Raw genomic sequence first — 26,032 nt, 5'->3', positions numbered from 1 at the left:
GCTCCTTGAAAATCGGAGTTGTTTTTTATTCGGTGCAAATTTATACTTCCAGTTAATTAACCAAGATAGATAATATTTCTATTTTATTTCCGTTCAGTTCTTTCAGTCAATGAATTACATTTTTCATGACGTCCTTAAAATAGAGTTGGGCAAAATTTTTAATCAACGATTGACGAATAAATGTCTACTTCAATCGTTAATCGCAATTAACAATTAATCTCCTAGTTTAGTCGTTAATTGCGGTTAACACACGATTAAATACTTATTAAATACTTATTAATCGTTAATTGGGAATAACGGTTAAATTTCTACTGTAGTCATTAATTGCGATTAACCAATCTCTATCTTCCTCCTTACTACAATTTATGGATAGACCGTATGGCGACTAACTTCATCAATCGATTGAATCAATCGCCGATTTTTCGATGATTTCTTCTTTTAATCAACGATTGACGATCAACTTCATCAATCGATTGAATCAATCGCCGATTTTCCGATGATTACTTTTTTAATCGTACACATTAATCGATCAATCTTGATTAAAATTTTAATCGATTAATGCCCAACTCTGCCTTAAAAGTAGGTATGTAAATGGGAATCTGCAAAAAAGAAATGTGAATGAGTATGTTTTTCCAATTTCCATAAAATATGGCATGGTGTTAATTAGTTTTCTCAAAAGTTCCATCATTGAATTTATATAATTCGTTTACACATAGCAAGTATGTCAAAGTTTTATTGGTATTATCCGGTTTTGTTGAACAATTACTATAGTTTACAGAATTTTATAGAGGCAAAATTTCACTTGAAAATGGTCCACATTTGGATCGAAACGTCGAGAACAATCTAAATTGCAAACTTGCTTAGTGAGTAACATTTGATCATTAAATTGTTTCTTTCCATAAAATAGCCTCACTCGGTAGTGTTCGGTGAATGTAGAGGAGCGTGTTTCTGTTCAGCAGCCTGTGCAGAAGAGAAGGAACGCACTTCCTCGACTGGCCGGCGCGGCAATACCCTGAAGAATTTACACACGTTGGCCCGAATCGAATCGGATCGGATCGCGGTAGTTCCTCGTCGCCGGTACTTTCCCTGGAGCCGGTCCCGTCGGCGTTTATCGTCCAATTTCGATCTCAGTCAATTTTCGCGTTATCTAACGATCGGCCTTAATTATATCAGCTCTCGGTTGGTACGGCGTACGGGTTCGGCTGGTAATGGCACGAGGCAACGTCGGAGTTCCGTCTTCTTGCTCGCGTGGGCTTTTTGCCGTGTCCTCGCGAGAACGCTCGACAAGGAGCATCAGCCGACAACGACCGACAGCGGTCTTATGATTATTTTTTTCTTCTTTCTCCCTCTCTTCCTCTCGCTCCCTCTCGTTTTTCTTTCTTTCGTTCTTTGCGCCGGAGAACGCCGGGCTCGCGAACGGGGAGGGACCACGCGGCGACGAACACGACGAACGAGAAGAAGAGGCGTCCGGGTCGACGACTCTCCACCTTTCTTTCTCGTCTCCGTTTCTTCTTGCTCTCTTTCTCTCTCTCTCTATCTCCTCTTCCCTTGTACTTTCGATGTGTCTCCTCGAGCCGTGCGACGCGGAGTGCGGATCATCGCGAGACCCGCAGTTTACACAGTTGGCCTGACGAGGTTACCTAATTATTTGTTGCCCGCCGCACAATGACGAAACGTTCCCCACGCCGACAGGTTACATTGCTCTTCGTCTTCCTACGCTAGTGCCACCTCTTTGCCTTTCCTCGATCGCTTTCTTGGTTACCTGCCGATCAGGTGACACGTGCAACTATTCATCGACGATGCTTCGACCCTGAGGAACGTCTATGATCGGATCCCTGCACTGTGATCCGAGAATTCGGGTGTCAATAGAATGAGCATGGGTCTCCTCTTTCTCGTTAGCTTTCTTGTTTTCCAACGATATGGCGCCTAGGTGACACGTGGAATGATTTCTAGCTCATTCGTTAACCCTGAAGAACACTCGTGATCTACTCTGCGCACTGTGACCTAAGATTCGGGTGTCTAAGAGTAACTTCTGTTCTTTAGCTTTGCTGTCAACTGCCGTTTAGGTGACACGTGGAATAATTTCCAGCTGATTCCTCAATCCCTCAAACCCTACGATCAGACTGTGGATCATCCTATCTCCGTTTAATAATTTTAATAATGTTGAAGCCAACACATTGATGCTCCGAAATTCTTTAAATTGCATCTACTCGGTTTTGTCGTGAGTGCATAAGATCCACAGTCTTCAGCAAGGTGTTGAAACGAATCAACTGCGAGATGAGCATGGGGATTTTTTGATTCGGGTTCGATCATGTTTATCGTCCCGGGGGGTCAACGCATTAGCAGCAATCGTTCCGAGTGGAATCGTACGAGTTGTTCACCCACGATCCCACGTCGCGAGCAGCCGGACCACGCGAAACATATTCCGATGGCAACGAGTCCGAAGAGAAGCATCGAGTTGACACCAATCGTCTCGGGGACCTTTCTATTGGAGACACTTGATCCGAGCTTCGAACCCAGGGAAGAACAGTTGGATCGGATCGATCGATCCCCGATGCTCGTCTAGGTCTACACAGGTACGGTAGAGTAATATACGAACTAGTGGGCAAGTGCACGAATAACAGAGAAAATTTCGTTTATTTAAATCAAGAGACTCGAGAGCGAGAATTGAATTCTCTTCCTCGAAGTGCTCTATCAGCCAATATCTTCTGAAGGTACGTGAGGAAAGCGTTTGTCGAATTAGAGACAACGTTTACACAAGACTCGTGCTATAAAATAGTAAATCCTGGGACAATGGGTCAGAGGAGTAGCAAATAGCCTGTGAAGTTAAGGTAGGTTCGAAGGTGTCAGGTGGACAGAAATGATGAATGACTATAGCTGGTAGTAGCTGTAAAATAATTAAAGGCGAACAGGTAGCGAGCTACAGTCAAAATAAGCGTACAGAACAATGAGGCACCAGCACTTCGCAGTTAGGGGTTTGTACCTGAGGTTAGAAGTTCCACCAGCGACCCCCGTGGTGTCCGCAAACCCGAAACTTCGACAAGCTCGTGATTTTTTGGGGTGGTAGGGAATGTCAAGCTGCAGGAGCTACATATAATAAGATAAGATAAAAATGATGCAACCATTTTTTGCGTTTGATTAAATTAGCAGTCGCGCGCGATTGATGAAATTTAAAATATTTAAGAATCCTGTCGCATCGTTTCGAACTCCGTAAGATTGTTAAGAAAAGAAACAAATGTCTACCTAGTTCCTGTACCTCACAATCGACACAGACAATTGTTGTTTCGCATAAAATCTGCAATCTTGTTTCGCGGATTAAAAACTTCCTCGTCGATATCAACGTTGTCCAGTTATGAATTCTCCAAGCGCATGGAGGACCACAGTCTACTAATAAGAAAAATCGGATGCTCGCCCCACTTCGGAGCACTATGCTTAATAAATTCAGCGGAAGTGCTCGATTCGGAACTTTCCCTGCAGGGTGGCGTGTTCCCCATTTTTACGATCCCGTAAATAATAGCCGGCTCTCCGGCCACCGTCGATCCAGCGGCAATTTTATCTGCATCAAGATGTTAATCTGCGCGGCGTGTATCAGATCGGGACACTCGAATACGGAGAAAAAAATAATAAAAAGAAGTCGCACGGTTGAACTCGAGTGCGCGGCAGAAAGTTCGTCAAGCCTGAAGATAAATAACGACGCTGTACAAATAAACAGTTGCGTAATTCCGATTCGTTGATTCAGTTGATAAGTATCGTAGGAGCTTGGTCCGAGGCCAGGTTTTAACGACCGATCCGCATCGGTTTCTCGTCGGTGAGTTTCTCGGGCCGGTCCCTCTGGTCAGAGACGAGAAAATTTTACGTCTCTGCGCCGCGAGGATTCCCCGGGACTCCCGTGGCGCAGTTGCTGGCATTAATATGGCCGCTGTAAATCTCGAAAGGTACTTGTCGTGCCGCTACACCGGCATATGGTCTTCCCGAATATCATTTCGACGCACCTTGCCCTGTCCCAACGAAAAAATGCAGGCCTCACCGTTACCTTTCCCGGTTGGGGTGGCCCGGAATCACTCTAATTGCGTACCGAATTCATTTCTCGCTGAACCGTGCTTCCTTAGATGCTGCACGAACTTCTAAACACATTGTAACACACACGATTAAGGGGTGCACACGAAAAATAACTATTATTGCCCCGAATTCATTCCGGGACGGTCAGGTGGAATATTTTATGTCTTGTAATGTTTTCTGGGAGGTCAGAGATGAATCAATTTTTATTGTACTAAATTGAGGTTTTTAAATGGGGTTAAGAAAATAAAAATGCTGGATAGAAATCTTTATCTTCTTTTAATACTCTTGCACTGGGAATTTCGTTCAAGTTTTCTTAGCACCTACTCATGTTCACAAGATGATCGAGTAGCAGCAGATTTTCCAGCAAGTTGAGGATAAGAAGGACTAGCAAGATTCCCGTAAGTTTGCCGGTGGTCGCGTGTGATCCGCCGAAAAATCCAGCTTGTTACGCGTCCCAACGAGCCGGAGAGGCGTGCATCAATTCTGCGAACGGACCGGGGCTAAGTTGCACCGTGTTGAAGCGTCGCTAAACGATCTGTTAGGCGAAAATATCTTCATTCCGCGGGGCGAAAGGGCCGCGACGATACCACGGTTTCGGAAAATCTGTCTCGGGAGACAAACGAGATACCTCCGTGGCGCCAAAGGTAGTGCTCGTTAGTTGGAAATTCGTGAGTAATTTTAGTGTCGTACCCACGCGACTGGCCGAAGGTATATAATTACCTAACCTCACCCGACCCAATCTAACCCACTTGGCAAACGAACGAGAGTTCCAGTTTTCCCGGATTGAAATCCGGATATGACCAGCCGGACGTTCGACGCGGAAAAAAGTTGCTCGATATACACTCGGGAACAACCCGAGAACCACTCCCGACATCGCCTCGATACATGTCCGGAGATGGGTCCATTGAAACCCTGTTAACGAGGCAGACCAGTACTTTCATCTCTGAAACCTTTCGTTTATTTTGTTGGACATTTTTACATCTGCAAGATATAAACTGAGGCTTGAACAATACTTGGTGCAACGGTACTCCAAAATTATTTTATCGTCTCATGGAGGAAAAAATCAATTGGAAAATTTGCCACCGAACAGACAAACAAGAAAGCGAGCTAATAAAAACGTGGTAAAATGGTCAACTTCGTCTGAATATTTCCGGCTCGGTGCAACGGGGTACCCTAAAGTTAATAATATAAAAAAAAGGAGTAACATATCTACAGTTCCTCGTGAGGAATTTCCACAATGTTAATAACGTTCAGTGGTCTTCACCGAAGGGACCACACAGTTTGAGCATTCCTGAAGCAACGGTACCCTATAATGATTCGATCCTCTCGGGCAATGTCTATGATCTCCCGTGGAGAATTTTTACAACTGATGGACAATTTTCAGCGGTGTTCGGCAAAAAGACCACACAGTCCGAATGTCTCCGAGCAGCGTCGCCCGGAGCAACGGTACCCTAAAAATCGTGCGAGAAGAAAGGCTATGGTTTTACCGGACGGAGGCGAAAGGTATTTCACGAAACGGGAAAGTGCGTGCTTCCCGTGTGGCGTACTCGTTCCAGTCTCGATATTCTCGTTCGATTTCGCATCCGCAAAAACCCCGTGGTCCTCCGTGTTTCATTCGTTCTCCGGCTTCCTGGTAACGCAGAGCTTTTGTCTCCCGACGACGCCGGGGCACTTTCGCGTGCGCCGCCGGAAAAGACGACTCTCCCTCGCTCTCTTCCCCTCTCTCTCTCTCTCTCTTTCGGCTCTCTTTCCGACTCAACAAGTGGACCGATGTTTTCGGGACGGCAGAGAGAGAGAGAGAGAAAGAGAGGCATCCACCCACACTGGTCTCCCCGTCGTCGTCGTCGTAGCTACACGAAGAGAGTGGTGGGTTCTGCGGGCAAAAACGCCGGCCCTTCGCGCTAGGGGTTGCTTCCTGTGAGTAGGGAACGTGAAGGGGGAGCCGAAACGCTCTCTGGTCCGACATACCGGCTCGAGGGGAGAGGAGAGAGAGAGAGACTGCTCTCGCAGGGACTGAGAGGCCCGAGTCTAGCGATGGCTCTGAAAGAACCGCGTTTTTTGGTCTCACGGAACTTTCCGAATTTTAAAACATCGTTTTCCTAATTCTACTAGCGACACGTTGTTTGCCATGTTATCCACATTTTAGTGACGGAATTATTTTTATAAATTTTCCTGTGGCCTATGTAGTGAGAGAGGAGTGAAAAGAGAATCTTAATTTATCCTAATTTTTATGGTCGCAGAAATAGGTGATATCCCTACATCTAAAAGAATGACTAGAAGCTGCGGGAGGGTTGATGACATTTGCATGGGAGTATTTCAGATATGCAAAAAGCGCCGAGCTACATTGTATCGTTTTATGTTACTGAATTAATCAACTGCAAAAACAGGTGACTCCAGCATCCGTCGTTGACCACGCACACCATCGTATTATATTTCGGTCAATGTATACTATTGTAGTATTTATAACGTATGCAAATGCTGATCCATCTGGCTGTCATCAGCCACTCAGCCTGGAACTCTTAAAAATAATCATTGAATGAAGATAGATCCTTCAATCCAACTTGTCGGGTCCTATCAACTGACCAGTGAAATTCTACAGACACGAAGCATACGACTATCACGAAACCTACAAAGCTTCAAATTTCTCCAACACAAAGTACTCCAAAAGATACACTTCGTAAAACAAACTTTATGGGATCAACTTGTAAACTGAGAATGGATGAAAAATCACCTCGATCGTTTATGTAACTATTCTTGAAAAAACTGTACAATTTTTCCGAAATTCTGATACACTTCATGTAAGAAACTGTATGGGATCAACCTGTAAATTGAAAATGGATGAAAAATCATGTCGATCGATTATGTAACCATTCTTGAAAAAACTGTACATTTTTTCCGAAATTCTGATACACTTCCTGTAACAAACTTTATGGGATCAACCTGTGAATTGAAATTAAGAGAAACACTACCCCAATCAGCAATATAACTAAATTGTGAATCAAACTCAAAACATTTGGAAAACACACGGTTCACCCCAGAATTCTCAGATTTGAACTTTTAGAGCACAATTCGAGAGTAAGAGGTTCGAGCGCCCATCGCTAGCCGCGCGCATCCGTAGCCGGTTGGAGGGGATTAGTTTGGGATCGTAGTGGGGGCCGTCATAGCCGGAAGGGGAGGGGTGGGGCGGGAGCCTCCCCTCGCGAAGCGTCAGTCTCGTCGCGTACCCCGTGCAGGAAGGATCCCGCGTGGTTGCTCCTCGTCGTCTGTCCACGCAGGTCGCTTCTGCCCTGCCGATCGATCTCGCATCCGAAATTCTCGCCTTCCGTCGTCACGTTGACTATATTCTCTCGTGCACAGTGCTCCATTGCTATCGTTCGTCGAGTGGTGGCTCCAGTTTGTCCGCGAACAGTCCTCTCGACTTTAGCTCCGTGCATCCTCGCGTCCCCAGTGCGCTTCGCTTTCTGGTACAATTCCGTGAACAGGTGTTCGTCTTTGATTGAAAAAGCGACGCCGCGCGTCGGATGGTGCATGGACGCGCGGGTGAATGCTAGTGGTACGCGATGCGTCCTCGTGGCACGCGGCGGCGTCGAACCTTGTGAGGCTCAACCCGAGCAATGCTCCGATCTGACTCTGTCCCCTAATCGTCAGTGAAAACCGAAGAGTTGCCAGTGTGTGCTCGGTGGTCCCTGAAATCCTATCCAAAGTGGCGAGCTGATATGCGCCCCGAAATACTAGGAACGTGTGCGCACTGTCCAGCGGAGCTCATCTGCTAGAGCCATCCCCTAGCGAGCAGTGTTCTGACTCTGCCCCCTGATCTTCATTCTCAGTGAGAAACCGGAGCAGTTGCCAGTGAGTGCCCGGAATTTTCAAGTGGCAGCCTGATATGCACCCCGAAATCCTCAGTGGAACGTGAGCCCACTATCCAACGGAGTTCAACAACTAAAGTCATCCCCTAACGACCAGTGCTCCGATTCGACTCTGTCCCCAATTACCTGCGTTTCTCAGTGAAAGACCGAAGAACCCTGTTTGTGCCGTTGTGTGCCCGGTGGTTCTACAAGTCCCATTAGAAAGTGGCAGCCTGATATGCGCCCCGAAATCCTCGAAACGTGTGCGCACTGTCCAACAGAGCTCATCAGCTAAAGCCACCCCCTGGCGAGTGACTCTGGCTACCTAGCCGGACGATGAGAGCGATACACCACGGTCGAGGCGCGATCGTCACCAAGATTTGATAGCGAACCACCTGGCGGCCGAGACTCGGCCTCTCTCTCTCTCTCTCCTTCCTCTTCTATCCTCTTTCCTCCTTAGAGTAGCGACAGTCTAACCGCAGAACCATCCCCCGCTCCCCTCTCACACCAACCACCCTCAAGGTGGCCGCGAGATGCAGTCGAACACAATACTGCGCGACGTCGCCAGCACGGAGAAGCTGATGGTAAACAACAACAATCTGAACAACAACGGCTCTCCCGGCGCAGACATCATGTTCCAGATGGAGGACGACGGGCTCACGCAGCTCGGCAGCGTCTTCCAGTCGGCATACCAGTCGATCGTCGGCGGTGGTGCGCAGGTAAGACCCGTTTCCAACCCCTTTTCGATGCACCCTGCACTCGTCGACTACCAGTTGCGTCCGCAGACGAAAACAGTTCCATCGATTTTCAACGCTGATCAATAGGCGAACGTCTCTGCTCTCTGGAGTTGGGCTCCACGGAGTGAGAAAGAACAACGTTTAGAAATGTTGTTTGAGGACGGGAACAGCGATTGGCGTTTCTTAGCGTACTTCAGTTAAAGGGAAACTAGTTAGAACATTTTTAGTCTATTAACTAGCTAGAACAGGTCTACAGCAAATAATTTTGGCAAAGAAGAGTATCTGCTTTTCTAGTTTCAAATATCGTGACGTGGACGTTGAGAAAAAATAACCGTTTGAAAATTTAGTTTACAATATTTCGACTGACCAAGAATAAGCTCTCAGTTATCAATAATATAATAATAATAAAAGGAACGTTTCCCCTTCTAACAACCGTAATCCTAGGAGGTTGAAATCGGAAACTACCACCTAATAATTTGGTGTATCAATCTCTTAACTAATCAATGCAGGCCACCAATTAACAACGACTTCACTAAAAGACAGTTCGCTTCCCGAGTTTTAGGGGTTGCAAAAATGAAGGTTCTTAGTAGTCTCTTAGCTGGCCAGCGAGGGTAGCCGCTCGCCGCGTTTAAAATAGGGGCAGACCGGATGCACCAGTTGGAAACGAGTTCCTTTCAATCTCGGCCAGGTTTTCACGGTGCACAGGGTTTCCCTGTAAATCCGATTGTGCGTCGATTGAAAATAGAGACACGTTTACGATTTTCTCCGCGCGGCCGACGGAGCGTGCCGAGCACGCCATCGGCCCACTGACGTCACTGTTACGTCACGAGCATGGCCGTCGTCACGTGGGCGGGCACGATGGTCGTTCGCTTTTTTCTTTTTCAATGCCGGCACCCTTGCCTCGGATACGCGGGGTGCGCTGGAATTTTTTCTTTTTTCTTTTTTTGTTGCGGCTCGGCTCTCTGTTGTCTTTGTGCGTTTCGGATACATCGTGCTTTGATTGCTCTTGGGCTTTTTAAAATATTGCTCTTGACGTGTCGTGACGACATTTTGCCTCGTCTGGGGTTGCTGGTGGTTTAATATTGTTGACGTTGACATGAGAAGCGATAAGCGGCAATATTAAAGCTAAAAATGTGCTTTTTTCTGATAAAGTATCGAAGTAATATAATATTTTTCTCTGAATCAAATTTTTCTGATATACTGAACGAATTTTTTGATTATTTTCTTGCTGTTCAAGCAGAAAATATAGGCTGACGTTTCTACTAGACTCCGATAGGAATGGCGGACAAACTGCTGCTTGAAATTCTACTGCCTCCGATTCTACAATGTGTGTTCGAATAGATTTATACCCCGAGTTCCGATCCACCCTGTATAATTCAATATTCTAGAATCCATTGTGTACAGTCCTCGGAAACATTTTTCAGCTGCAGGGCATGCCGCACAACTTTCCCTTTTCTCTCCGCGCGACCGGTTCAGTGTGCTAATTCAATTTTGCAGAGGAAAATCCGAAAACAGCGACCGTCACGAAACAGAAAATGAACGAACAAACTAATAGAGAGGATTCTAACCAGGTTATAATCCAATGGCGCAATTTTGATACTCCGCGGCAAAATGAACTCGGACTCCATGAGATCCAGATGCGTCTCGCTTGGCATTTACGGCGGGTTCGGCCCGATTATCTCCGCGAAGTCAGTTCGCGTAATAAGGAATATCAGAAACAGTAGCACGGGGGTGCGGGGGTGAACGTCTATTTCGACTCGTATGGCGGCAGTGACTCATCATCATCCCGGCATTGTTTCGTTAAATGGAATTTCTATCTAATTTAAATGCGGCTTAGCCAGAAATAATGCGATTATGCGTTAGCTTATTCTGTTTGTTAATCTCCTTTGCACACCATTGTCACCCTGACGGCCGAGAGAGGCTGGGGAGAGACGAAGAGAGAGACGGAACGCCACGGTGTTTCGTGTACACATCCCCCTCGCCCTCCCCCCCTCCTTTTCCATAGTTGCCACGTCGTTTTGTACGGCACTGTACATTATTTCGCTACAGTCCGCGCAGCACAGCCGCTAGATCCTCTCCGGCTTATGGACTGGTTGGTGCGCAGCGGTTCTCCTTTTCCACTTGCAACTTTAATTTCCCCTTAATCGCGCGCGCGTTCCGGAAGTTCCCGTGTTCCCATAAATCTCTTCTGCGAGAGCGAACCTCGCGAGTTCCACGTCTCGCGTTTTCCATCGAGAGAGCCCCTCGGGCTTTCACGCGGTTTTCCCGGCCGAGAGCTGCCGCTTCTCGATAGACCTCGATAGGCGATCCAGGTCGACGAGAGACGATATTGAAATTCTTCTTTTTTTTTATTCGTTGCGCAATCTTCTGCTTGTCTACCGCCGCGTCACTTACCAATTGCCACCGCACAATAGCGGTCTAATTACAAAGGACCAACGTCAACGCGGGAGACAACAGGTTAGAGCGAGGCTCTCTCACCTGCGCGGCCACGGATCGACAGCTGCCGATCCATTGTTCGTCTTCTCGCAGCGCACCGATCGCGCGCGGAATTGGAGCGGGCGACTTTCCGCGAGCGTTTTTTTATCGAATTCCACAAGTCGGAGGATGGAATTTCGATCAGGTTGGCGCGGGGTCCCTTTCCCAGCGACACGCCTAATGTTTTTGGACGATTTTAGCACATGCAATCATTCGTTTGCCGATCGTCAGTGTTTTAAAACCGCCAATACAATTGCACTTTTCTATTTTAATACTAAGTCTACCACCATCGATCAATTTTATCCCATAATTATTGAAATTATGCGGATCTTCGTGCAAAATAAAAATTGTCTTCGTTAATTGCAGGACACTAACCAAAAATGTGTTTTCGTTATCTACAATAAATTAAGCAGTTGGACGATGTTTCGAAAATTCCTGAAGCGAATACAAATGCACAAGTTCCGCGAAACAAAAATTGGAGTATCCTCACCGAACAAACTCGACAAGCCTTAACCCTTTGCACTCGGTTGCCCCCCCCTGAGGCACCACTAAATTTAAAAATTCAAGAATGCTGTAATGTTGTTTTTAATGTAACAAAGTCGTTAAGGGATTAAATCAATTTTTATATTATTCCTGCTTTCCACAATCAATGAAAACATTTTTCTTTTACATAAAGATCCGCAGTCTACTAATCAATTACTAAACATTTAGGTATTGTATGAGGTATTATACCAATTTCGTATCCAGAAAATTTCATAAATCATAGGCAACGTAAATATTCTAGATCGGAGGCAATGTTTAATTTTCCGGTTAAACTAGCTCCGAGTGCAAAGGGTTAAAAATTAATCATACCTCGCCGAACTCCTCTAAAAATTCCCGACCACTTGGCGCACCGTGAATTCGCAAAACTCCACGATAAATCGACAAGCGAGGTAGAAAAAAAAGCAGGTTAGAACGGCGATCGGAAATTTCCATAAACATCTGCGTCGATCCAACGATTTCCTGGCAGCAATCTCTCTCCATCTCATTAATAACTCGGGTGAACCGTCCCCCCAAAAATTCTTCCACCCTCTGCCGAGGATCGTTGGGGTATACTAAAGTACCCTAACGACTCGGAGCGGAGAGCGCGCACCGTCACCGAAAATCGTAGATCCCTTTACCTGCCCCCGAACAATGAATTCATTCGACGAGGATTTATCGACTGAACGTAGGGGCGATATTTTTTTATCCCCCCGCCGATCTCGATTTCGAGAGCGTCTGGTGGAACCAGTTTTTGATCGAGCCGTGGTAAGGCCAGCCATTTCCGGTCTGCTCGGGCTCTCTCTCCCTCTCTCTCTCTCCTCCCTGTTCGTATATCCGGTCCTCGGACTCTCGAAACGTGTTCGAAACGGTCGGCGCTACGCGGATTTCGAGGAGCTTTTTTCCGGGCTTTGTCGGGCGTAAAATCTTGGCCGAGTCATCGTCGACCCACAGAAACGGAAGAAAGAGAAATGGAGAGAGAGAGAGAGAGGAGTGGAGAGAGCCGATGGAGGCGGCCACTTAAAAATACTACAACAAAAAGCGGAGGGCCGCGTTCGTTATGAAAGCGTTATCTCTCTTTGGGCCGGACTTAATTAGCCGCTCGCGCGCTCATTTTTCCGCTAAAAACGGACTCGCAATTAAACGTTTAAATTAGCGGCGACTCGTAAGTGGCCCCGGCGAAATATCGCTGCTCTCTGTTTCGTAACGCGGGCCGCTACCGCGCCGCAATTTCGATCGCGACTTCAACATCCGAGCCGTACAAGGTCCATCCGCCGACACCTCCGCCGGAAAGAGAGACATTGTAACTTTTTGATAACGAGCGTGATCGACGGTGTAATTGGCCCGTCGCGTTTCTCCCGTTAATACGATTGAACGCTGCTCGCAGGAACGAGTGGAACGGCATACAGCCGCTGGCAAAAGTAATTTTTGATCCGTTACGCAGAATCTTTCAAATTGGAGCGCGTTTACTCTTTTCGCCGGAAATTGGTATCGTCGAGTAAAACGATCCGGCGGACATTATCTTTAATGAAATGATAAAAAAAAAGTGTTATAAGCGAAATCATTTTCTATGAATAAGTTTCCAGTACAAGATGAATTTTTTTAAAGTACAAGATGAATCATGTGGTTGGGATTGAATTTTTAAAAAAATGATTTTGGTCGATAACGATCTGGGACAGGGCAGATGAATGAATCATTTTGATCCACTGTGGTTTCCACGCAGCTTCCACGACGCGATGTTGCATAAAATTGTATGTACACTTTCGGCTGCATTACATTAACACACATAGCCGCACGCGTGTTTAATAATTGATTATTAATCAGATAAATAAATATGGTAAAGCTGAGTCTAAACGATGCGTTCGTCGTCGGAGCGTTATCATATTATCTCTTGCACGAGCATGTAAATTTCGTGGGTTGTTAAAAATTAATTTTTGTGAAATTTTGTTTCGCCGCGCCGATGAATGTTATCGCTCAAGGTGTTCCACATATTATGCAAATTATGTAAATGAGCTGTAATTTATGCTGTTCTGAACTCATTTTCTACAGGAAGAGTTTCAATATACTGGAATCGGGTGGAACGAATTTATTGTAGCACAAACTGATACGCAATTGTTGTTAGAGAAGATTTAATTAGAATATTCGGGGTGAGAGAAAATTGTAATTTTCTTGTGGTCCTCAACCCCTATTTTCTGTCACTCGACACCGAATAATTTCACAAAACATCGGACACTGCCTGAAAATTCGTAGTTCTACGTTAGAAATGTAGACGCGTGGAACAACGCAAACAAGAATGCAGATCCAAATTCCGAAATTCGCGCGTCCCAGCGTGAATTATCGATCGGATTCGCAAGGGTTTCGATTTCACGCTCGGTCAAAGTCGGCACGAGCGTTCGGTCCGGCAAAAAGCTCGAAAACGAAACTGGTTGCGGCAATAAAGTGGCACTTGTCGGCCAATTCGACGATAGGGGAAAGAAAAAACAATCAGCTTCGAGACCGGAGCCAGGTCGCCGTCCCATTTATATCAATTCTATTCATTGCCGCTTTTAACCTAGCCCTCGCCCGTCTCTCAGCGGTTCTCATCCGCGGTCTACTTCGATATCCGTCATTCACCAAATCGATCGATTACTAAATCGATCTCGACACTCATCATCTTCGAGGATCGAAAATTCGGGACTTAATCAAAAGTGTATTAAGTGGCGAGCGTGATTAGCATCGAAACGACCGATAAGTCCTCGAACTGACCGCTCGCCATAGGTCGCGGGCCGGGTCGGGCCCGATTTGCATAAAATTTTGGTCTCCCGGCGAAGTTCCTCGGCAACTGGGAACTCGATAGACAGGTGAAACGAGGCGATGTAACGGGTCCTGTCGGTTTCATTCAATTCCCTGGTTTCGATCAGCAATTATCTCGACCTCCTGGAAAACGAACCGATTTTTTGTGATCCAAATTTGCTATACTACCTCATCTACACCAGAGATTGGTGTAGACACCCTTTCGACTATTATGGAACATCAAGTAAAAGGGGACTATAAAAATTCATCATTTATCCTTAATTATTAATCTATAAAACAGCGCAGACTACAGTTTTCCCAGCCAAAATGTACCTCTAATTTGAAAACAAAAATGGTGGGGACCTCTGTTGGGGTAGTTCAAGTCAAATAAATTACTCCGTTCATCAGATTATGTTTCCAAGGCGTAGCGGAGGTCCCATGCTCGACTCTTGTTTTCGCTAGCGAAGCTGTTTGGTGCTAAGTGATATTTGGAGTGTGTGGGCACGAGAAACTCGCGATGTGTATCCATGTAACCCATGGGACAGCTTTCACGATCGACGTCGGGCGCATGACCCGATCGTCTCGAATTTTCGTCTTAATTGAACGAGCATTACGCAGAGACCAGGACCACCGCCATCGACGAGCACACTTTCGCTTTCTCGTTTCTCTCATTCTCTCTCCTCCGCTTGTACAGTTGATCGCAAAAGTAAAACCGCGCGCGTGCCAGGAGACGCACCAGGGAAAAAAGAACGTTGTTCAAATAATACGATCAATCGCGATGACGACGATCGTCTGTGTTGAGATGTTTTCTCAACGCTGATTCATACATTTATTCACTTAGCGAACGACAATTAAGGTTAAACGTTTTCGGTCCCACGACACGACATTCTATTTTATTCCAATTACTGCGCGGTTTATTCGTTTAGGCTTTACTATTCGCTCGCAATGTCAGAATTGCATCGCGTGCATCGGCGATCTTAGCACTTTATGAACGCTATAAATTCGGAACGTTGTTGGAATAAAATACAAAGCTACCAGAACGTACTGCTAAAGACTCGAGTAATTTTCGAAATTTCATATAGCCATATCTTCCCCCAACTTCTAATATAAAAATCCTGGTAACAGAAACTTTTTTAATAAATTCCATCACCAATAGTCCAGTTCGTAATCAACAATTCTGACTAATTTTCTCGCTAGTAGATCAATTTTTAACCTCACGAATCCCAGATGCCGAGAGTTCATGTATTCGTATCATCCCCTAACTCCAAAGAAATCTCGCTGACAACATTTTTCAAATGCAGCATACATTCCACAGACGGTGTATCAAAACTCCGACTAATTTCCTATCCCTAAAGCCAGTCTTGAACCCGCAAATCGTTGGAAACATCCGGAGCTCGGAGCTCCAATCATCTCGGCGACCTCGCCGTTGAAATCCTCTGCTGGTGCACAGCAGCCACGAGTTCTATCGGTGCGGTAATTATTAACAAGTCAGCCCGGCATCTATTCAGCAGGTATATCCCGAAGTCGCGAATAAATTGCCGACGGAAGGAATTGGGGCGATATTAGAGAGGTGGGGCCCCGGGGCGAGAAGCCAGAAGCCAAAGGGTCCTCGAATTTCCTGCGGCGTGGTTCCGGTTGATCGTCGCTGCTCCTCTCGTAATCTATGGTCGGGATTAGCATTGGTACTTAGGCACGTATGTGTAACCCATATGATCACGCTTGTAGCTACAGATCCCGTGCAGCAGCCTTGCGCTCGCGCGATCGCGCGCGCGCGCACTCGAGAGCAGTCCACTCCACAATTTGCGCCCGACATATACACACGCGTAAATAGATACTCCGCCGGGGAATATATTCGCAATGGGGTGCGCGCGCGAGCTCTCACACGAGAACGCACACGGACGTAATTAGATACACGCACACGGTACCAGCACAACCGAGTATCCTCCTCGCATACCAGTTATTCGCGTGACAACAGTATATCCCTGCGCCTGCAGCTCCACTAATAGCGGTATCCTAGGATCCAACGCGCGCGCCGACTGATATATCCATTCCTCGTAACCATTATCCCCTTGGTTCTGTTTGCACGGATATGTTGCGTCGGGGGACACGCGTATTTCGCGCACACCTAACCTACAACCCCTCCATCCGACTCGGATCACCGGACTTTTGCGTTTGATCCGCCCCTGACCCGCGATCATCACAGTTTCGACGATTTCCGCGGCGACCACCGGCCAATCTAGTCCGCCACGGATTAGCGCGCTACGACTACCCCGCATTAGCGACCCGAATCCCGTTTCTTGGACGGCCTGTCGCGAACACCGGAAGTGGGATAGCGAATTTTTGGGGGTTGAAGGTTTGGTATCTCGCTGAAAGATGGAATTGGAAGATACAAAATAAACATTGTAAACCCTTCTGCTTCACACTGAACGATATACAGGATATTTGTTGTACAAAAAAGAATGTTCAAACAAATGTTGCATGGTTCCTAGGGGGACATACAGTGCTGCAATCAGATTTTTGTTACTTCGATTGTTTATCAAGATATAGAGGTCACCTTCAGTTTATTAAATAGAATGCCCAATATTTTTGATTGTATGTGTGTATTGATGTGTGTGATAAATCTAATAGTTAACGAGATATGATCGATATAATTTCCTATATGTATAATAGCTATTACCTGGAAGATAGTAGATGCTGGAACTGATACCCTCAATTTGAATAAGTACATACGGAAAATTATTTCGATAATATCTCGTTAACTATTACATTTGTAATATACGAAGGTGAATACTTTTTTACGGAGGATTTTGTGCTTCATCCGAGTTCGATCAAAAATATTGGGCATTCTATTGAATAAACTGAAGGTGACCTCCATGTCTTGATAAAAAATCAAAGTAACAAAAATCGTATTGCAGCACTGTATGTTCTTTGAACATTTCTCTTGTACAACAAATAACTTACGAGTTATTTGTGATCGACACGTTACGCGACTCACCCTGTATAGGTCACGACGATTTCTATTAAGAAATTACTAGCTGCGCGTAATTGAGGATAACAAATGTTGCGTGCAGTTTGATCGCTACTTTAGAATCTCAATTCTCTGACCTGAAAACACTAAAACAAACTTTAACTTGTTAGAAAAATTGATTGTCTTCCATCCGCAAGCTGAAACTAGTTACCAAGTCGTAAAAAGAAATGACCGAACAACGAAATACTAAATTCGTCTATACATTTCCAAAAAATTATAATTTCTCAACATGTCCAGAGGATCTATCAATCATTTCCGAGGAGCAAGAATTAATATTTGAAAGCATCTACGTCAGCAGGGGGTTAAAAAGAAGCTCTGAAATATCTGCATAGCTCTACCTCGTAGGGTAATTTTCCTTTTGGAAGAAGAACGGTCGCTGCAAGGAAACCGTGTCAAACATTTTTTTCAAGTGCTGCACGCGTTTCATTAAAATTGGAGGATGCGAGTCGCCTAACGCCGCTTGTAAGCACACACAGAGAGAGAGGAAGTCGTAACAGCGGCGGATAAGTTGTTACGCAAACTTTGCGCCGTTGATATGGAAGTTCCTCGGACTCTGGTCACCGCTTAGCCGGTCGTCGGGGCGTAATCCCGGTTGTAATCCGGCCGAAGGCGCGATTTAATTAAGCGGAAATTAATAAAGTGGCGGAGAGAGCGCGCGAAAATTCCTGCGGAAAATCACGTCGTCTCCGTCCGCGTTCTAATTGCCCTGTATACTCTGGCTCACCTGTGTTTGGCTCTGGTATACGTGTCGCCTGACAAGATATACACCTATATCCGTCTACGGGCACATCGGTGTGTACGTGTCTATATCTCTGTGTCGTCTCTGTCTCCATTTACGTGTGTCTGTGAACGCGCTCGCGGGCGTTCCAGCCGCATACAACCCCCTCGCGATACACCTATAGACGCGACTTGACAGGAATGTGTGATACCTATATACAAGGGTACACCCGCGCCACCCCTTATGTATACACGTGTGCTTCCCGAGCCACTGTATAGACACCATATATACGTCCGATTATTAGTGTGTCACACACGCTTGATTTGGTAGCGGGCTTATAACGGCCGCCATAGTGCCGAGAGGCGCCAGCTGGATGTGTTTCGGAACGCACCCCCGACCAACCCCCGATCCTACACCGCAGCTATCTCGCTTTTGTGTATCGCGCGCGCACACACACCCCACCAGGATGACGTTGATGATGACGGTCCAAACGCTGTTAGCCTCCGAACTTTGCGATTTTTCCCGAAAATTTAACCCCATTTCTAGGCATCTTGTATAATTTTCATCATTTTTCGAGTTCATATGGTGGTTTAAAGTCTTTTGGTAAGTCGAAGTGATTACGGAAGTTGGCGAATGGGTATCAAGTTGGGGGTGGTTTCCCGAGGCTCATTGTTCGGTCAGGAGTTGAGAAAATTGGGGGTGAGGTCCTTGAATCAATACGACTCGGCTTTATCAGTCTGTAGTTTCCGGAATTTGTTGATGTTCTTTGTCTTATATCCTTCTACATCGTTTTGGGTAATTATTACGTGAGGGTGGTATTGATTCGAGGGTTGAAAGTAGCATGCAAGATGTAGAATCAGGAAACCAATACGACTGGACTTTGATACTCGATTATTTTCCAAAGCCAGTGACTTATTTCGGTCATTTCATTTATAAGATTGCTCCTGACAATTGTTTATTCTAGTTTATCGTCAATTTAGTATGGATTTATAGCGGAGCAGCGAGGTGAGCTGTGCGGTGAAAAAAAAGAATAACAAAGAAAATAATATACATATGTACTTTTTCTACTTTTTCCGCTATCATCGATGCTCGCAGCTTCACTATAAATCCACCCCTAGGGGAAAAGGACATGTTACATGAAATTAATAAGTGAAACGTCTCTGTGTCAAATTTTCAAATCAGACACTTATGAGATATCTCGTCCATAGCATCGTACGTACGACAGCATGGTGACGATATGTCTCGTCTATTGTCGTGAAAGGGTTAACGAGTATCGACAGAGGACTGGGTTAGGTCTGCGTCGTTGAACGCGACTTTTCCGTCGGAGGTGTTGTCGAACAATAGTCATTAGCGTAGATACTGGCCGAGGCGTGTGCGAGCGATTTAATAACGTGCCGCGAGTGGGCGTCGCCCGTCACCGACGGAACACACCAATGGGTGTCCGATATGTGTTCCGTCGACGCGACGCGACGGGCCCGCCGATCTCTGTGTGTACGTCACCGCACAAAGGAGTACACGTGCGAGATGATCTGTAATTACATGCTTTCAAACGCGACGATATCTGTCCTCTTGTTAACCGTTTTCGTTCTCCTTCTGTTTCAGGTGAGTTCACAGTCACTACCGTTGCTTGTCGATTAACGAGGCGTCACCGACGCGACGAGTCCTCCCCGGTGAGTGGGCGACTCTGTCTCTTCTTGCGAGAATTCTTTACACTAAACCTACCACTGCCGGTCACACACACAAATCACTGGTTTCGCATTTTCCATTTTACAATTTTTGAAATCGGGGAACGAAAATACCAGTTATTCTAAAATCTTCTACGATGAAAATCATTAATAAAAAGTCGGTTATTATTGAAATTTAAGATAATGTACACAAAATTCGAAGAACGACATGATTAAAAAATATCGATTTTTATACTTTTTGGTTACAAATAACAGTTATCAGTGTTCAAAAAATTGGATCCTCCTCGATAACTGTTATCCATGAAGAAAAACTGTTTCGATTGCTCAAAGCAGTTATCGATGATCGAATTTCTTCTCACTTGTTCATAATTATTAATGAGAAAATTAATTTTGGTTGCTTATTTAATTATTTCGTTACTATTACTATTATATTATTGAATTATTGGGATACTCTTTTTCGTACAACGTTTCGTACAACAAGATGAATCAACAGACCATAAGAACAACACAAAATCAGTTTGTTTGCCACATTAAATTTTGATTTGAGCAATTAATTTTACGAATACAAAATTTATGAAATAATTGATTGTCTACCCTTCGAAAATTGTACTATAATAATAACTATTAGAAATTTCCTTCATCAATAACTGTTATGAGCGATCGAAATGAACTTCTCTCATTGATAACTGTTATGAGACATCGAAATAAATTTCTCTTATCGATAACTGTTATGAACGATCGAAATAAATTTCTCTCATTGATAACTGTTATAAGCGATCGAAATGAATCATTCTCAACGCTAACATTTACCAACAAGAGACAAAATTTTCGGTTACTTGTAATCCTTATCCATAACCAATACGATTTTAGTCGATGAAATACTTGATATTCCATGACTTCTTTCTTTTTGGTTGTCACAGTTATGGTCCCTGGTTGAAATTATGAAGTTGCTTACATGGAAATTGATTCGATAAATTTCTTTATCCTCTAGCACATCTAAACAAATCTAAATAAATAGAGCCTTGCCATTTTTGTAAACCGAAACATTTTAATCGTTTCTTGTTCGGTAGGTTTAGTATTAAGCACCGTGCACAGTTTTTGGTCCATTCCTCTCTGGGAAGGCTGTACCTCGAGCTGAGGAATATTTCAGAATTGATCACTGGACTGCGGACTCGATGACAGAAATCATTCTCAGGGACTGATCGACTTTCAGAATTTTAATGCACCACTTTCAGCTCATTATAAGAATTATTCAAGAATTTTTGTTCTGCATAGAAATCCGCAGTCTACTGATCACACGAGGTTCGATATCCTAAAACAATTCTACAATTTCGTTTTACAAGAAACAATAGTCCTACAAAAGCTCTCGCGAACGTAGAAAGTATTCCATTGCGTAAATGCGCAGCACCTTTCATTTCCTCGGAACGTCTTCTACGTTTCACAATTAAAGTCAGACCACAAAGAAGCCTCCATCACCTGCTTAAAACGTATTTTGTAATTACCAACGGCTAAAACATTCCCGCCAAACATGAAATAATTCAAGTCTACGGTCAGGTAATTGAATTCTCGTGTCCCGTGGGGTCTTTCGTGACTCAAGCAAAATTTTCTGTACACTGCTGCACTCTGAATTATCTCCGTAAATTTTCAGGAATTTCTGGATAGATTCTAGTCTGATAGAGCGCAATCTGAAAATCCCATTTGAGGGTCAGAAATTTTGATTTTCCCGGGAGCCGCGGCGTTCGATCTCCAATTACCGAACCGTGTAATAGGCTTAAAGCCGCGTTCCCACTGTCGGGGGCTTTCTAATTTTCGGGACAAAGAATAACTGGCTACGTGAACGTGACTCGGCCGATCTTCTTAACGACGAGGAATCGGGAGGGTGAAGAAGCGGCGCGAAGAAAAAAAAGGAAGATACGGAGAGGGGGGAGACAGAGAACGAGAGAGAGAGATGATGGACGCGCGGTTGGGTCCGTTCTGAGACGAAAGAAAACGAAGGAAACATGGCGACTTTTGGGCCATATGGCGTTTACGGATACCCAAGCACCGTAAAACCTCCACGGACATAACCTGACCTCTCCTCCCCGTTTCTCCTCCTTCTCTCCGTCTCTCTCGCTCTCTTTCCAGCATGAGGCCGTCTCTACTCGAACGGGAGCCTTAATCAACAACCGTCAGGCCCTTAAAGGACGACGAATGGTCTCGGCTCTCTCGGAGTCACGAAACCGTCCTGCCACGCCGGTAGCTGTCGGATCGAATTCGATCCTTCCGTTCGAAATAAAACGAGAGAAACTTTTTCCTATTCGTTACGAATTTCCGCTCTCGCCACGGGGAAAATTTCTCCCCGGGCTCGCCCGAGCATCCAGCGAAATTAATTCACTAGCTCCGCTCCCGTCTTCGGCGGTGTTTTTCTTGCCCGACGCCTCATCGGTTTCGGAGCTGTCTTTGGAGACATTCATAGTATTAATTATCAATCTCATAAATTGTCTAGAACTGACGATTCTGAATGGCAATGCTCGCTTGACACTAGAATAATGACCAGATTGATTTTATTTTGAGTTTGCGCGGCTGTAATATGTTCTACTATACAATAATTTCTTATCAAATATCTGGATTCGGTCATTTTGGCCGGTGCTGGTAGGTTTACTGTTAACACTAGAATGTTAACCCATCAAAATTACGAATTCCAGATGTTTTTCAAGTATTAGCATAAAAAACCTATAAAATCTGAATAAATTCGATCCCGTTATTATCGTAAAAGAATAATACGTCATTCTTCACTTAGGGTTCGGTAGTTTTAGTGTCACCCTAGTGTTCCGAATAAAATCCGAAGTAGACTAAGGGTGAAACGGACGTAATCGGGCGAATAGAGCACAGTTCGCGAGAGGTGTTGAAAACAAGCGTCGGCATGTAGAGCAAACGCAATCGCCGGGGGCGTTGCGTGTAATTGAACCACAAGAGCATGGTCGCGTGGCGTAGCTGGAACAGAGGAGAAAAATGCGAGCGGGAGGGAAGGAAAAAGCGAACGGGATGCAAAAGGGCAACGATGCGGTGGTGGGATCCAGAACCAGGCACGGAGGAAGGCACGATCTACCGTGAGATCTCGCCGGAAATCGGAACTGACTCGGGCAAACCTAATCTAAGCTCGATCCGACCCCCGAGACACCGGCCCCGGCTTGCACCGTTCGCGGCGTTACAACCGATGGACGCACACACAAGCGCGACCCCGCACGTTTCGCGCGATTATGCGAGCTACCGCTATGCAGATCGATCCCCGAGTCGAAGGTGAGGGCCTGTCGACTAGAGAACACGTCCGTGCGCTACGTGTGTCCATGCTACCCGGTTCTCCCTCGAATTCCGCTCCGGATTGGCTACCCGGTTTAATAACCGACCCTGGAGCTGAATATCTGTTTGCCGAGACTCGTAATTGACTTTTGATTTTGGTCTTTGGGGTGCTTGCTCCTTTGTCAACCTCTGCGGTCAATGGAGACGGGGCAGTTTTTAATTGCGTGGCAACAGTACTGCAATTAAGTATTCATAAGTAGTCGTATTTGAATTTTGGTTTTGGTCCTTGTTCTTTTAGAAGTCATTGTGTATTGAGAATTTTTCGAGTTATTGCTAGCAGTATTATGCTAGAGAGTGTGTAGGCAATTGTGGGATCTGCTGAGACTCGTGAATGTTAATGGTCAAGTTAAATTTTGGTTCCTGAAATTTTTGAATCTTCTCATCTAGGTCTCGGAGAATGTCGGGTCCCCAGATCTAGGTGTTTGGAATTTTTAAATCTTTTAAATATTTTATGTAGAACCTTTGTTGTCTTAAATTTTGGTCCCTGAAAGTTTTGGACCTTCTCATCTAGGTCTCGGTAAATGTTGGGTCCTCAGGTCTATCTCTTTGGAATTTTTAAATCTTTTAAATATTTTCTGTAGAACTTTTGTTATCTTTAATTTTGGTCCTTGGTATTTTTGGACCTTCTCATCTAGGTCTCGGAAAATTTTTGGTCCTCAGATTTGGAATTTTTAAATCTTTTAAATACTTTATGTAGAACCTTTGTTGTCTTAAATTTTGGTCCCTGAAAGTTTTGGACCTTCTGATCTAGGTCTCGAAGAATGTTGGGTCCCCAGATCTAGGTCTTTGGAATTTTTAAATCTTTTAAATATTTTCTGTAGAACTTTTGTCATCTTTAATTGTGGTCCCTGGAATTTTTGGACCTTCTCTTCCAGGTCTTGGAAAATCTTGAGTCCTCGGATCTAGGGCTTTGGAATTTTTAAATCTTGTAAATATTCCCTATAGAACTTTTGTTACCTTTTTTGGTCCCTGGTATTTTTGGACAATTTTCCCACCTGCCGCAATCGTAAAAAGATCCGTCCCACTCGTGTGTTTCCTGCACCGATATGGAACATCATTTTTAAGTCAGTACGAAGAATTTTGTCGCTCGCGCATGATTGACGAGACAGTCAAAGTGTTAATATGTCACTCCGCTGATCTATTTACAACGTTTCAGTGCTGCTACGATTATACCCACATACGATCCAATTGTAAATACATATCACGCTCGTTGCATGCTTACATTCACTGCATGGCATTAGAGTACAAACACTGATAACAGAAAAATCTATTGACTGAACCAGAAAGATTCAAGGGAAACTGTATATTTTTAGTTTGCACCTTGAGAAAACGTCAAAATGACAATCAATACATGGAAAAGATCACGGGTGCCATTATCTGTCGGAAGCACTTCGCGTTTTGCATTCGCTGAGATTCCAATCTTGGATGCAAATAATGTTATCACTGGATCAAGTGCTATAATGGTTTACAAGTCAAATTGAAGGCTGAACTCTTCACGTTTTTAATCAAAATTATTGGAAGTATCCTCAATTGATATTCAAATTTATCAGAAAATTATTTAGATATCCTTACTGTCGGGAGAATTCTCATAATAATTTTGTTTCTATATTTTATTTATAATTGTTGACTTTCTAAATTATTTTAGATGGTTGTATTGGCTTTTCAACACCAGTGCTCTCAACGTAGTGAAGACATAACCAAAAAGTCTCAAAAGTTCACAGTTTATAAATTCCTCAAAATTTAGATCACCTAATGCGAAGTCCCAAAAACGGTGTCTACGATTCCCTATAGTCTCCCAATTGGTCCCAACTGTAGCGATGCACCGAATCGTTCTCACAGGCACCATAATTGGTAAGGTCGGAAACGAGCGATTCAGGGGCGGCGGGGCAGAGGGGGCCAGATCGAAGATACGAAGGGAAGAAATAAAAAGAGGCGAAGCGAGTTATCTTCGAAACCGAAACTTGCTTCGTGACTTCCAGGGAGCTGGGAGTCGGAGAAAACTTTCCGAGTTGGGGTTAAATGCGACGGGGGGTAGAAGAGGAGATGGTAGGGAGAGTTGGTTAGAGAGGAGGGGGAGTGGCGCGAACAACAATAGCAAGAACGGCACACGTAGGGACGTAAACTCCGCGGAGGATCAGCAGGATATAATCTAGAGGCAGGCACCGTGGTAGGCACCATCTACCGTGAGATCTCCACGGAAATCGGAACTGGCTCGGGGCAACCCTAATCCGAACCTGATACGATGCTCGCAGCACGGCCGCAGGCTTCTCAATTATTCACCCGGCGATTTCATACTGTCCAATCAAAGTTTAATAGAAAACCGGACCGCGCATTAACCTGTTTGCCTATGAACCGCTTTTTTCCTCCGGGGAACTTGATTGTCATCGAGACTCGTATTTATTGTGCTAGTCGATGGAAGAGACACGTCCCCCGGGAGAGTATGTGGTGTAAATAATGTTGCACCCTTCGTGTTTCTTGTCCTGAAACTTTATTTAAATTTGATTAAATGCATTTCTGTCACCATTAGAAAAATCCTAAATTCATGGAAAAACAGATCGTATCGATTTAACGCATTGTAACTTATAAAACAAAATCGTATCTGAAGAGAGCTTCATCGTTCTCTTCTACTTAAATTTAAAACTCGTGTTGAAACCCTCACTGATTTTTACATTAACATGAAATCCAATACTTCTTATCTTGCTACCAAGCAGAAAATATTTTCACTAATATAATAACTACACTGCGGATCTTTATGCGTTTACAGCAAAATTGAATAGATGAAATTCGAGATTGTTGAAAAATTGAAGATGTGAATATATGATTTCTCCTCTATTGCGATCATTAAGGGAAGAAAT

General features: G+C 44.7%; 1 protein-coding gene across 2 annotated transcripts in view; it reads left to right on the top strand.

Annotated features, from left to right (window-relative positions):
- The window catches only part of LOC143215260 (protein daughterless-like), a 180,455-nt gene that overhangs the window by 52,503 nt on the left and 101,920 nt on the right, over positions 1–26,032 (top strand). The window contains exon 1 of one of the 2 annotated variants that reach the window (XM_076437241.1): positions 408–8,623. The exons of the other annotated variant lie outside the window; for it this stretch is intronic. Coding sequence (XP_076293356.1) covers positions 8,438–8,623 — 186 coding nt within the window. The 5' untranslated portion in view covers positions 408–8,437. Of the gene's footprint in view, positions 1–407; positions 8,624–26,032 lie in introns of those variants that run through there. 2 annotated transcript variants of the gene reach the window in all.

This window comes from Lasioglossum baleicum, chromosome 13, assembly GCF_051020765.1.
Source record: "Lasioglossum baleicum chromosome 13, iyLasBale1, whole genome shotgun sequence".
NCBI lineage: Eukaryota > Metazoa > Arthropoda > Insecta > Hymenoptera > Halictidae > Lasioglossum > Lasioglossum baleicum.
Note: the sequence above shows the minus strand (reverse complement) of the source record. Positions and strands in the feature narration are given on the sequence as shown.